Source organism: Hyposmocoma kahamanoa, unplaced genomic scaffold (assembly GCF_003589595.1).
Source record: "Hyposmocoma kahamanoa isolate Upper Pololo Valley unplaced genomic scaffold, ASM358959v1 180, whole genome shotgun sequence".
NCBI lineage: Eukaryota > Metazoa > Arthropoda > Insecta > Lepidoptera > Cosmopterigidae > Hyposmocoma > Hyposmocoma kahamanoa.
In genome coordinates, this window is record NW_020653711.1 from 1,139,759 (window position 1) to 1,155,458 (window position 15,700).

The 15,700-nt window shown below is 34.0% G+C and overlaps 1 protein-coding gene across 2 annotated transcripts in view; it reads left to right on the forward strand.

Annotated features, from left to right (window-relative positions):
• Positions 1-15,700, forward strand: part of LOC113225927 — a 175,713-nt gene that overhangs the window by 149,665 nt on the left and 10,348 nt on the right. The window contains exons 7-8 of one of the 2 annotated variants that reach the window (XM_026458398.1): positions 925-1,184; positions 3,891-4,118. In XM_026458398.1, the coding sequence (XP_026314183.1) occupies positions 925-1,184; positions 3,891-4,118 (488 nt within the window). Of the gene's footprint in view, positions 1-924; positions 1,200-3,890; positions 4,119-15,700 lie in introns of both variants that reach the window. The other variant, XM_026458397.1, reaches the window with a different exon arrangement.

Below are 15,700 nucleotides of genomic sequence, written 5' to 3' on the forward strand. Positions count from 1 at the left end.
GTTTATTTATTTAATCTTTTTGCACGATGCGTTAATGGCGGACTTAATGGCATAAGGCATTCTCTACCATACAGTATAAAATAAAATAAGTAAAAAATGTATACTCCACACTATATTCAAACAAACCTTTGACTGGTACATTAGTCACAGTAAGTCCTTTTACCGTTATAAAAATAATAACAACTGAACATTTACAAATTGTACCAAACACACGTCCAATCGTGTATGAAGTGCTGCTGCCACCTACGAGGTGGTTCTGCTAAATACCAACCGGCCACCACAGATTCACTTGAAATCCAGTGCCAAGAGGCTTGTAGTGGCTCGGCTTTTATAGTGGATGCGAAGCTGCAATACTTTGAACACCGTAACAACGTTGCCTATTTATCGGTATTCTACATGATATATGACGTAGAGTGTGGAAATGTATGAGAGAATGCACATTTAATTCCGCCTGGGACTAGACGTAAGTCTGGGTTCCACCTTTATGTTGTGGATATTCCAAAGATTCGCACGAAGCATTACGCTTCCACATTTATATGGCGAACGGCTATGCAGTAGAATTCCCTACCTACAGACTTATTCCCTGAACGCTGTAACTGAGGCCTTATCAAAGCGAGAGTGAATAAGCATTATTTAGCGGTGCATACTCCATCGTCGGCCTCATCGTCACTTGCAAATATCGAATACGCATTTATTCTTATAATAAAAAAACAAATGCACGTAACTTAGAAATTTAAGTTTATTTATTTATTAGTTAAACTTCTGACTTAATAATTACTATGTGTGTATATTATTAAATCAGAGGTTCTAGCCGCTACAACCGTCAGTATCTCAATGGAGATCCAACTCTTGTCCCAATGACATGCATCGCTCGCAAATTACTGAAAAAAATATTAATCTAACTAAGTAATGTTTTGTCCACAGTTGTGACTCCGACCACACCGCAGAAATGCTCTACACACATCTTCAGGCTTTGATAGACAGACCAGAAAACCAGAAGAAGTTCGCCGACATCGAACGGAAACTACAGATGAGAGGGGCATTACCAGCTACCAAGAAACCTCCAGATTCTTCCCTGGGCAGCGAAGTTTCCAGAGAATCGGATTCAGGAAGCAATGAAGAACGCTGTGTGGCCAATCTTTACGATAGCTTGGCAGCTGAGTTGAAACAAAAGTTGTCAACAGGTAAAAAGGGTTTAGGTCAGTCATCTTTTATCAGTTTTTGTAGTTTGCTGGCTTGCACCGCACGCATTGCTTGCACCACGTATGTTGAATGTCGTATATTGGTGTACTTATGGGTATGTATTGTGCTAATATCTTTTCTTTCGATTTCATCGTCCATAATATTGAGTAAAAAAGAAATGAGTATCATTTTATATTTAAAGTAACGGTGCCAAATATTTGTATCAAATATTTGCTCTCTACATAATTATGATGATTTCAGTTCATTCCACAAATCCCCACTAAGCTGTACTTGTACGCAGTGGAAAGTCATGGAAAAAACCCACTAAGATATTATTTTACCTATTTGTAATATTAAATAAATGTTTGTATTTATTAATAATTTGCTTATTTTTCGCCCTTGAAAGCGTATGAAAATCTACTCGATGCTACTACGCTGGTATTCAAAATGTCTTGTAATCTATTTATTAAAATATTGATTACATTAATTAAAATTGTTTAAATGCACACTTAAGAAATAATTCCAAAGTTTTAAGGAAGTTCAATATTCCATTTTAATCTTAAAGAAAACACAATAAATATATGTGTCTGTCGCCTAATCCACAAATCCCCAGTGCGTAACAGGTACTGCGTTTGTGGGAATTTATGGAATAAAATTTACTACAATTTTAGGATCTTCAGCAGTGGGGATTTGTGGAATAAACCGATATTTTTTGTGCTTACTTATCCACTTTAATTTCAATATCAGAGTTTTTAAAGCAAATCGGAGGCACTAACTACACACTAACTAGTTGTTGGTGTTTATATTACCGGAATATAGATCGCGCTTTTAAAATAAAAAACGCATTACATTTTCTTGTAAATTTGCTGTATGTCATTAATTGATTCAAACGGAAATTCTGTAAAGGACAGGGAATTCTGTATCTAGTCCTTGCAATGTTGCAAAAATATAAAAAGTCTCTTGTAGACAAGAACATTAAGGTTAAAGTCAAAATATATATGTATATGTCAGCATTTATGCACAGTCTCACCTGATGGTAATTAAGTGACAATATGGTTGTGGATGCGGCTTGCTTGTCAACACGGCGTCTGGAAAAGAATCGAGCTATATTTGTTGGAGAACCGATAATTAGGCAGAGCATTCTAATAAGTCAAGTAACACGCTAGAGTGAACTCCGACAAACATAGGTAATTCTCGTTTTTAAAGTTCAATCTTGTCACTTATTAATTGTGAAATGACAATGACCCTTTAGTAATCTTTAATCAAATTCACCTTCGATATTTATTTTGTATAGAGTGATGTTTTTGACACCGTATCATAATTGAATGTGCTAACATATCTTGTATTTAATGTTGTTTATTTTTAATGGGAATATTTGCATCTGTCAAGTTTTTTATGAGGCTTGTGATGCAATATATGGCCTTACCAAATATTATATGTATTTTACACTTTGCTAATGAAGAATGCACGATTTTAGCGGTTAAGTACAGATTTCATAGTATATGGGCTTTTCACAGTATTAAATCAAAGCTTAACATTGATTTGCAACTTATAGCGTTACAACAGCAGTTTTGTTACTAAATATTTGTGTAACGTTATAAAGAATCAGTTCTTGTTTAAGCTACAGGCACATGGGACTAGTCTCTATGTCTTAGGGTGACGGGCTCAGTACCCTTCAGATCTTATAAATTAATATAATAGAATATTCATGCGCTTTTGTAATTACGTGAGAATTCATATGTTGGAATGGATTCCATATATTTCGATACTTCCAATGAACACTACGCCAAGATAATTTTTGGAGCTGCTCTGTTTTTATTTTGAATTTTTTATTTCCTTTTTTTTCATAAAATTCCTTTTTGTTTTATTTTTCAAATTCTATTTTTTGTTTCTTTATTTTTTTTCACAATATTCGGGGAGCATAACATTAGTAAATAAATCTAGCTGTTTATAAAAATAACAGATACTGACCAAAAAATATAGTTGGCGTAGTGTAATTTAGGTATCGACTTATTCAGAAGCAAAAGATTTGCCAAGGCATCTATAAGCTTGCACCGTAAAGCGAGTAGGGAATAAAACTGCCAGCGAAAATTACTGTCTACTTATTGACATCTTGCCTTGTTCTGCCATTCTCATAATAGTAGTAGAGTTCCCTGTGTAAGGAGTTAATTTAGAAAAGTATTGCCATCTTACCTATTTATGCTACCAAGCACTAATGTCAGCATTGTTGCGTAAGGGTATCTTATGACACCAAGTGATGGAATTTACAAGTCGTGCGCCTGGTGGTAAGCGACACGCCCATCTATAGCAGTTCCAGTGCCACTCAGAGTAATGCTCACTTGAAATGCAGTAATGCTTACATTAGTGCTTGGCGGCAGAAATACGTAAGGTCGCAAGTACTTCCCTGGACGAATTCTTTCACAAGGAGCTCTACTGCGATGGGTAAGGGTCCTGATGAATTTACAAGGAAATGATACAAGTAAGTGACGAGCGCAGTGGCAGAACCCCCCAGATCTTTGCCATTTAAAGCATTGATTGGTACTGCAACTGTTATAGATAAGCGTGACTTACCATGAAAGCCAATTCAAATGTTTCATTTTAGTGCAATCCAAAACCAATTGTAAGCAAAGACGTTTAGATAAATTTTACCTCTAGCATTATTCCTCATACAATTTCATTACAAATAATGATTTTATCTGATATTTCAGGTAAAAGCCCAATCCTTCTACCACCTCGAGATTATGACACGGTACACCGTCAGAAAGGCAATCTAAACAATATCGACACCCGCCGATGTCTTAACCAGAATATAGTAGGGGTCAACGTGAGGAGGAAGCTTGAATCTTCTGGGGGAAGCTCTGGAATTGGCAGTGATTTGGCTCCGTCCCCTGAGAGGAACGACTACACTAGGCAGCATGATAATCATAGTACTAGTGGTGAGTATATCGAATTTACTTATTAAATTCAAATAAAAAAGAAATACTTTAGTTCGTCTCAAATATTAACAAAATTGCTTACAAGATTGAAACCTTCTTTTAAGTATGAATATACTTCTAGTTTAAAAAAAGTAGAAGGTCTCAAAATGAAACCGAAAATTAAATGAAACTGTGGTAGCCTAAAGGTTGGACGTACCGCGTCTCAAACAGAGGCTGTAGGCTCGAATTCGGGGTTGCGCCTCTGAGTCTCTCGGAATTTACGTGCAAATTTATTTGAAATATGCGGTTTTCGGCGAAGGAAAACATTGAATCATTAGGCTAATGTGGCGGACTATAGCCTAAATCCTCGCCTGAGAGGACCCGTGATCAGCAGTGAGACGTATAACTGGATTGACGATGAAGATTATTATTAAAACGTCATATATAAATAAAATTTAAATAGCAAGTATGATAATAAGTTTTCTGTAGTTTTTAGTATAGGTATGTAAATGGTTTTCCATATAAAGTACAATACAATACAAACATTTTTTATTGTACGTCAAAATGGAAACAAATACAACAAAATTAACTAAAAAGTAAGCGGTTATACAATGGGCGGTCTTATCGCTTTAAGCAAATGGATGGAAGTAATTTTATAACTCACAGGAAGAAGATGGCGGTCTATGAAAATTTAGTAATGGATAGATAGAAAATTCATAAATAAATTGGTGAAAATTTGAAACGTCGTAAGGGACATGATGTCGAAAGGGAAAATGACCTTCCCATAAAATGTCTCTTAGGACATTTCAAATTTCCACTGTCGATATAAGGGTAATAATTTCGTCGATGTATAGAGTTTTGAAATGTCGTAAGCAACAATTTGTAGTAAGAAACATTTTCCATTACGACAAAATATTTTTACGAAATTCCAAATTTCCACCATATATAATAAATAATAAAGCCAATTCATATGTATGGATATTATAAAGTACTGTATATTCCTACACTTATATAAAAAAATTACTACGCGTACTACGTACGCGTTCCAATATTTATTTTTATGAAGGAGCAGACTTGAGTCTCGATTTGAAAACTATTTTTGCTCAAGTTGTTTTGGTGTCCTCACTCCGAGATCTCCAAGCTGAAATACGATCACTCTGTTTTTGTTACATATCTAATTGCTTGCGGTATTATAATTCGCGATGATTTGATTGAACATCAATTTATTTCTATTAATACCATAAAATGATAAGTTACTGTAGTTTTTATAGCCGCGTCGTAAAAATGATTTCATCGCAAAAAAAAATCAACACGCCTCAAGCAGTTATTTCCGCATCAAAAAGCGTTAACAAATTATTTGTTAGCATCTGCTTAGTGGATAAGAATTATTGAAAATTAATTGTTTATGTTTCAACGTGTATTTTATTACTATTGTTATTTTATTTTGCTCACCAATGTACAGAAGCCATTACGTAATGTTGTATAGATAGATAAATAGATTTAAATGCACTTTGTTGCTTATGCACAAGAACATAATGTGGACAAAGGCAACCTTTTCGCTTATAACGATCTCTTCTAGACAACCTTTGCGGCAAACGAAAACTCAACAGAAAGATAAATGTGGAGTGCCAATGTTAAACAAAGTCATTTTATAGTTAATCTTGTTAACTGCGGCACCCTAATTGAGTTATGACGAAAGTGTTTTAACATTAAAATTATTGTGTAACACATGACATGTAATAAATACTTTGGCAGGTTAATTAAAAAAAAACATGTTACACCTAGTTTAATCCGTTGAAGCGAATGTGAGTTAATTTACAATGTGTCTTAACACAGTGAAGTACTTACTTTGTTACATGTCAACTTCTATGATAATTCTATACACAGTGAAACTCTACTTATTTTAGTAAATTTCGATTTCTATATAATCTGTGTTTCTATAAATAAATGTATACATCGAAACTACATTTATTTGTTACATGTCAACGTCTGTACAACCCATGCTTGTGTAAATAAATGAACAAGGTGTATTAGTTTTTCAATGAACATTGTCTATTAGCCAGTTGGGAAGTCTTAAAAATATAATTTATAAATATTTTTATTTATTTATTTGATTATAGACGAGCAGCTTTCGCTGGTGTGTCTACATCACACAGTGTTGAAATTTTTATCTTTTGTTTTAGTTTACTTTTTTGGCACTAATTCACTCTTTCGTAGCCAGTTGTTGAACTTGTTTTTGAAGGCATTAACAGAAACAGCAGAAACAACATCTTCAGGTAGCATTTTCCAATTACGCACCACTCTGTTACTAAAAAATATGTATGCAACATGTGTTTTGGATGCACAAACTAGTTTGAAATGGTGGCTACGTGATTATTTAAAGTTTTCTTTTCTTTAAAAAAAATTATACTTATAAATAATGTATACTATATAATGTATAGTTTTTAATTAATTGTTCAGAAAGCAGACTACAATGGTCTAAATTAGTTAGTAACAAGATATCGTGTCTACGTTAATGTAATGTATATTACATTTAAAAAATATGTGCCTGGATTGAAAAAAATACTTCTGAAAAAGATATTTATTGCTGATCAACGCCTGGGCTAATGACCCATTCATGGCGAGTCTTACACCCTTACCACCCATACCCTTCCGCCACTGTGATCAAGATAAGTTGGGACTGGCCCGCAGCCTGCAGAACATCGACGCAGTGTTTTTGCGCATTATAGCACACATACAATTTATTAATTCTAGCTTGCGCAAACTTGCCCGAGGCGCTGCAGGCCAATTATTTATATTATGACACGCTTCGTAACGTTTGTCTTTTGTTTTTCCATAAAAAAAAAATACAACAGGAAGTCGGTAAATACCAATTATAGGCATTCGTCAGAAATAAACGCATGATTTAGTGCAAAAAGCGTAGTTTTTAGTATAACGAAGACGCTTAAGAAGTCGTGATCTGCGATCGTGCGTTGTTGTATTTACGTCACTATTGTGTAACCATTTCTGGTTCCTTAGACACAGTAAGATGTCATTGTCCGTAATAGATTAAGTTTGAAATTCCATTCAATTTTTTTTAATTTAAAGACTAAATATGTCAGGTACTAATGAAAGGTAACATTTTTAAAGCACGAGTATATAACATGACACAACTTAAAACAAATTTGAAATTAAACTATTTTTTCGGATCTGAATCGAGCATATTTGTTTTTTTTTGTAGCAAACCAACGTTATTAATATAAAATATTTGCATTATAAAAAATCAAAGATCTCCTTCAAGTATATAGAAAAATTCGTAAGGTCTGATGGTCCGTTCCGTTGCTCAGCTGGAAGAGTGAATTTCACAAAAAAATTATAAATACAAAAATACTATGGTAGTAAAACATAGTGTATTCAATAGCAATTAAAAATTTTCGATGGCGATGGGACGTTTATTTGCGTTCATTTTATCTACCTCGAATTTTTCATCAGAGGAAATACTGGATCCCAAATTGGTGATACGGAGGAACCGTCTTCTGTGTTGAAATTTAGATGTTTTTAATTTCAATGACCTCTGGAGCATCCTAGGTAGAAAATATGTAATTAAATTAGAGACGATGTTTAAAAGATCACCATGTATTAAATTTAAATACAAATAGGTACCAGAGTTTCCCGTTATTTTTTGTTTACATATAGTTTTTGTGTTAAAACAAAAATAGTCATTAATTATATGGTAAAATAATGAAACATTAATAAGTGATTAACATATTGATGTATGCTTATTTAATATCTATTTTGGGGAAAATATCAATATAATTTGAATTCTAACAACTAAGAAGAAACCTATAAAGGTTGCCACGATTGCTATCCCTTGGAAATGAATCTATTTTTTCTCGGATCTACATCGTATATATTTGTTATTTCAATTATGCCAACGTTTCGGGCGTCACGACAGTTTAGAAAAACAAATATTACATTTATGATCACGAGATATGTAAAGAGTCCGGAACGTTGGTTTGTTTGATAAAACAAATATACGCGACTTCGATCCCTGAAACAAATAGATTCATTTCAAATTTAAGTCCTGTGGTTAAGTTAGGTCAATCCAAACCCAAAATTCTACAAGACCGGACTTACAATGAGCTCACGAGCTTTAAATTACAAAGTTCTGAGGGACACTTCCACTGTGCCCCTCACCCTGAAACTTAAGTTGACAAGTCCCATTTGCCTGTAATAATACTGATATTACTGCTTGGCGGCAGAAATAGGTAAAGTGGCAGTACTTCCCTGGACGAACTCTTTCACAAGGAGCTCTACTGCTACTAAAATATATTTATGTATATAATATTGTATAAACATTGTATCACCATTTAAAAAAATATAATGGCATATAACAGCCTAAACAAAGCTCAGTTTACCTACCGAAATTGCCCTTAATATGACAAATCGATCAGTCACGGTTCCGACTATAGAACTATAACCAGACCTTACGAAAAAACACTGTCCTCTTCACTTGAAGTATAGAACCTGTTCGTTTCTATTCCAGTCGGTTAGCACACGTGCTGTAAGTAATTGAAGCTAATGAGCTAAGGTCCTTGACATGTGAATTTTTAAGAAGCATTTATTGTTTCGTTATGCTTGAATACATTTAGTGAATTGCGAGAATGTTTTTACCGCTATGGAATATAGATAATTACCGTAATCAGCAATGAGTTTAAAGTTTGAAGGCTCTTATTACAAATTACGACGTCGTTTTGTACGGGGTGTTAAAAAATTCCATTCCTGTAGTGTTTTATTTATTTATTTATTTACTTACGTGCACAAGCTAGCAACTATCATTACAGGACTAGCCTAATGCAACAGTGTAGCCAAAATTATCAAATGTTCGATATTATATTCGTATTGTATTCCATTAGTTATATTAAATTACATTAAACTACATTACATTCGAGATGGCGTCTAACTAAAAATTTTGTATAATGCCTCCATTGCCTTAATGTTTGTAAAATGTATTCTTTTTTATAATATCAAGTGTTCGGAACGAACACGTCGTGCGCCTGATGGTAGGCCACACGTCTATCTCACTGCCACTGCTCCCGTCCTGAGACATAATTTGACAAGTCCCATGTGCCTGTAATTTCATCAGCACCCTTACCCTTCAAAACCGGGACGCAGTAATGCTGACAATGCTGTGAATGATGGCAGAAATAGATAAGTTGGCAGTACTTCCCTAGACGAATTCTTTTACAAGGAGCTCTACAGCTAAAATTTTTACTAATTTACTTTAATATTAATATTAATTTTAACAAGTTGAGGATATATAAGTGTTATTACACTGTCGTCATCTAATTAAAACCCGGGTAAGTGACAAAATATTTTTTTGAGATAACATAAAAAACCGTAACCCAGTTCTAAAATATTGAAATTCTTTAATGATATTTCAGCTATGCATCATTAGGGTAAGTTCCGATAAGTCGAACAAGTTAACTAAGTTTAACCTTTTTTAAAATACAATTTTGTGCTCTATTTTTTGCTATTTAAAACGGTTATTTGACCATTTGTCACTAAGCCGCATTTTAGTTAGTAGACGGCAGTACATGATACTAAACAACGGTAGCCAGAGTGTTCTTTTTTTCTAATTGATTATAAATAAATATAATATAATATAAATAACGCACACACTCAACATAGCCCCGCACTAGGGAAACCCTGTGTCGCGGGTGCCATGGACACACATATAGACAACCACAAATTACACCCAAACTCACGAGGGAAATAATTGTAGGCCATACAAATATTTCTCCCGGTCCGGGAATCGAACCTGGGACCTCTGCGTGGCAGTCCGGCATGGTAACCGTTCGGCCACTGAGGCAGTTAAATTGGTGGATTGGTTTGAGCTGGCCACTTAAACTGGATGCAACTCGAGAAATGAGCCGAACGTTGTCACTCCTTGGGTGTCCGAGGACGAAAGGAATTGGCGGGACTCCTCATTCGGTATAGGACTAATTCTGGATTCGACAGACTCGTGGATTGGGCAGATTTTTACATTCGACAAATCAAATAACTATACAGTAGAAAAACTACATGTTGTGGACAAAATATATCTCGATTGAGTGGTAGAAAATCGCCAAAGATAGGGACCATTGGCGGGGGAGACCTTTGCCCTGTGGAAGACAGGCATCAATGAAACGCAGTATTAATGCGGTTATATTAATACAACTGATTTATTAAACCATCTATCCATACATCAATTAATAAAATTATAACCTTAAAATGTATTTTTGACATAAATTCTTTCCAAGAAATGCCTTTTACAGTCCTTGCCAATCTAACACGAATACACACTCAAATCCATATTTTTTTAAATTCTTTTCTTTCCGGGTTTTTTAAGAATAACGTCATTGGCTAGTCGAACCGGCGAGGAAATATTCTAACCAATCACAACCAATTCCCGCTCGCCGTCTATATCTACATTTTGAAAATCTGATATTGTCAAGTTACAAAATTTTTAAATTAACATTTGCAATAAGCTGATAAACCCTATCGCATTGTACTAAATAATTAAAGAAAATTAGCTTTCAATTTAACACTTGTGTAGTTCTTACACGTGTAATAACTTTTCAAATAAAATTTAACGGTGTACAACGGTAGCTCAAAAAACATTATTTGAATAATTGAATTTGCTTTCGAAAATGCTTAGCTATTTCAAAATTCCCGTTCCACAAGTAACTTTTCTTTTGTTGCACCTATATGTTTTAGTTTTTTGTTTAAAAGTATAGGATTTCCGCACACAATTAAACTTAATTATTGCTAAATGTAGGCAATTTATAATGCTCTAAAAAGTTTATTTCACCTGCCATAGGAAGAAACCATTGTATTCAACAATTTATATACAAATAACACCTCGAACTTCCTTAACTACAAGATGAGTTTTTCTGTTGTTCATCTTTTATAATTACGAATTAATTACTACTCTATATCAATTTCATTGTAATAGAAAGTGGTAATAATTAGTGTTTTATTGCCTCACTTTATTGCTGTTCTAGTTTATAATTTCGTACGGAGATAAATATATGTTAGAACTATGTAACTTGCACAGCAAACTTGTAAAATAATCAGGTTTTTTTATGATACTAAAAACGGGACGAACAAGTTGAGCGCCTGATTGTAAGCGACACAACTGTCCATGACAGTTTCAGTACCACTCAGAACTGTAAATCGCAAACATCTGAGGGGCACTGCCACTGCGTCTGTCTCGTGAGACATAAGTTGACAAGTCCCATCTGTCTGTAATGTCACCCGCACCCTTATGATCCTAGGAAAAACAGGTACACTCCGTTCAACCATTTATTTCACTTTTGACAGCTCGAATTCCAATTAATTTGTGTTGTCCTATTGCGTTTCCGATTCGATTTTCTATAACAATCGATTGTATTTATAAAGAAGTCTTAATCATGAATGTGAGCGGTTTCAAAAAAGAAGATATTGTCTGATTGGGATCTTCATGTTGCGTTTGATAATTTGTGTACTCAAGAATTAATAATTAATGCTAATGAGGATTTAAGTGATGATTCCCGTTCATATGGAGAAGAATCCGACGATTCATTATGATAAACAATAAGAATTCATTATAATTATTTATAATTTATTTCATTTCATTATAATTTTATTAGACAGATACCAAAATGTATCAACTGAAATAGTCTTCGTTACGTAATCTGTAGGCTCGATAAATATCAGCGCTAAAGAGCACGTCGCTTCACTAAAACTAAAAATAAAAAAATCCAGGAAGTATTGTATTCTTTTATCTGTGGTAGTATGCCAATAATTACGAAACTATGGAGGCATGATGTGAAAAGTTAAATAAATGGTTGGACGGAGTATAATTCCATATATTAAAAGGTCAAAGGTCAAAAAAGTCAAGTCTAAAATTCAAGCTAAAGTCCATCGTGCCGCTGACTTAGGAACTAGACGGAAGTCTGTACATTCAGAGACATGGATTTGTAGCAGATGCCACAGTCGCTTCCTCCCACTATTAAAGACAGGAAGTGCTCAGATCTTTGCATTTTGTAAGACGCAAAGATCTGAGCACATTGCCACGTCGCCCGTCAGCCCGAAACATAAATTGACAAGTCCCATGTGCTTGTAATTTCACCTGCACCTTTAATTCAAAACCGGAACGCAGTAATGCTCACATAACTGCTTGGCGGCAGAAATAGGTAAGGTGGCAGTACTTCCCTGAACAAACATACACAAGCATTTTTAGTGCTAATGTACTAGGTATGTGCACAGTGTGCAAAAAGGGAAAAAATTACAAATAGCAATTTCGTTCTTTGTTTGTTTTAATCGCATGTCGACACAAGCGCACACAATAATATTATTATAAGAACATCAGTTTAAGTATTCTTATATGCTAATTTTGCAGACAACATCTGTTCTAAAGAACAATGACGTTCAGATTATATTAATATGCACGCACAGAGTGTCTAGGAATCAAGCATATTTTTGCTAATTACTGAAAGTCGGGTTTTTTTTATATTTATTTTAGAAAATCAATTGATTTTTTGTTCAATTCCATTTTTAAATTCAAATTACAAAATTGTTCAAAAAACCCATCGCTTAAAAAATAATAATTGAAAACCTACTCGATCCCTAGACATTTTGATGTGTGTATTATTAAACGTCAGCTGTTGCACATAGATTTTGTAACCACAACTTATACAATGATAGTGGAGTGTACCAAATCAAAACTGCATCCAATAAGCAATTTAAATAATACTGTACCCAATAACTACACCAATTGCTTGGTCTCAAACTAGGGAATTCCCTGTGCTATTAGTACTAGAGCAACTGAATTTACTCTGGGGCACTTCCCAGAATACCCAAATTTTTCTATTGTCTATTCCTTACTAAAAATAGGAAATAAACAACGCTATGTGAACTATATAATGCCATCTCTTTCTTTTTTGATGTTCCGAATCGTCTTTTTTTTTGTTTATTAAGGCTTTGGCAAAGCCATCAGCCTAAACATGAAGTTTAAATATGTCTCTGTAAATATGGCCGCCACAAAGAGGATAGGCAATTTGAGGCGGCGTGCTTGGATTGACTCGGGATTCCTTAAAACGGGCCGATACGGGTATTTTAGTTCGAGATTCGTATAATTTCGCGTATTAATCTTCGATTAAGACACAATAGCACTATCCTATTCCACTTTAAACTAGATTTCACAAAATAATTGAAAGTCAAAATAAAAACGACACTTTTCCCTCCAAAAGGTCCAGAGCGAATCTCTTCCGAATCGTCTTATCGTAGTATAAATGTTTAAGTACTTAATGTTATTTACATTCAGAGAACTTTAACTGCCAATAAAAGAAAAGTATGTAACAATGAAATCTATTAAAATTACGTTGTATTCAATTATTTTTCCGCATTTTCATGAAGAAAAATAAATAAAACAAGCTGAGTATTGACTGTCACGTTGTGAATGCGGAATCCTAGTCTAGTGTCATCTGTTAGTTTCACCAAGGAGCATGTAGATGGCGCTGTCGTAATTTTACGAAATAAACATCGCGTATTTTTATTTTCCTCTCACAATACTCACTGAATAGCAGAGTCTACAGAACCCCTTAAAATTATTACGCGGAAAACTCGATACTGGCGAAATCTAAAGAGTAGCGCCATTATCAAAAAGAAAAAGAAGAAGATTTTTATTTTCCTATGTGCTATTAAATAAAAGTAAATAAAATATTGAAGAGATAAATGTAAATAAATAAGTTCAACTTAACTTTTAATCATTACAAATCAAAGTTAAGACAATAAAACTGAAAATGATATTGTTTCCATTGCATCCGTACAACTATTTTAAGATTGCTAAATTTGACATAAGATCAATATTACTTTAATGTTAAAGTCGCGTCATAGTATGAACTTAGTGAATAAATAGTCACAAAGCTGCCAATAAAACATCATAGTTTTAACATTATAATAAGCTTACTTTAAGCGCGTTATGGTATGAAAAGTCAATGTAAGGTTAAAGTAATATTGTTTTAAGAGGTTGCGGTAGGCCCCCTGGTCGTCCCGTGGTTTGGTATCATAAATAAAAAACTTCTTTAACATATATGTCACACCACTCTAACTTAATAATATCCACTGGTTAATCAACTTGGTTAAAATGGTAATTAAACAGGCTATTAACTATTCACAATCAATTAAAGATACTTTCTGTCCTAAATCCATGTCCTACATTCTCACGTACCAAAATTAATTTACAGCTTCACATCGAATTTATTGCAAATTAAACCTTAGAAATAAACCGTTAAATATAACATTTGAATCTCTAAATTTTTACATGTAAATGAAGAGCACAAACATTATAATTAGGTATTACAGGTTCATGAAGTAAACTTTTCGCCTTGGTCACATTAAATGTTTACATAATTATCTTATCGTGGCAGATGTATTTTCCAGTTTGCAGATGTATGATATGAATACGTAAACAAAATTGCTCAAAAGGTATAAGTGGCAGTTATTGTACAGCTTGTTTTGAAATAGGGCTGCAATTAACCTTTTAGGCACTAGTTCTTCTTATGAATATTAACAAGTTTTCCTTAGACTTTTAAATAACATGCACCTATTGTAAAGGTGGTGTCATCGAGTATATAACCAGAAATATACACATAATACAAAGTGCGGACTTAATGCCATAAGACTCTTCTTTCTCTACCAGTCAACCATGGGGGCCAAACAAAAAAAAACAGAAGATTGGTGCTACTCTTGGTGTTAAAACAGAAAAAATATCATAAGCCAAAGTTTTATAGTTAATTTATACAGTATAAAATAAACATAATACAGCATAAACATATTTAATATACTTATATAATAAACAATACATACATAATAAATATACCTAATATATATATAATATGATATATAGTATTACTTAATAAAATAAAGTGTGTCCCAAAAGTAATTTTGGTAGAAAATACAGGTTTAAAATCAAATATGTATTTAGGTACAAAATATCAAATGAATGAATATACGAGACTAGAGATTTGAGGAATTAGACGTTATGAACCAAATCAATATAAACGCTTGAAAGATGAGAGTCGCTAAATGGATTTGGGAGAGACACTAATGATAACTAATAGAATTTGTGGATTATATAGATACTTTGTTTTTGTGTGTTTACTTGTAATAGGTAGATCCATTACAAGTAAATTTTATTAATAAATTGTGCCACTGCAACCTGAGTGCCACTTAGTCATGGAAGTATTGCCATCTTACCTATTTCTGCCGCCAAGCAGTAATGTGAGCATTACTGCGTTCCGGTATTGAAAGGTAAGTAAGGGTGCTGGTGAAATTACAGGCACCTGGCACTTGTCAACTAATGCCTCAGGGTAACGGGCGCAGTGGCAGCGCCCCTCCGGTCCTTGCGGTTACAGCTCTGTGTGGCAGTGCAACTGTTATGAATAGGTGTGTCGCTTACCACCAAGCCCATGACTTATTCGGTCCGTCACTTGGTATTATAAAAAAAGACTGTAGACCCACGCCTGGTTCTCCTGTGTTGAAAACTTATATATACAGAGTTATGAACGAATTCTACAACTTATTGCCTTACCAGAGGC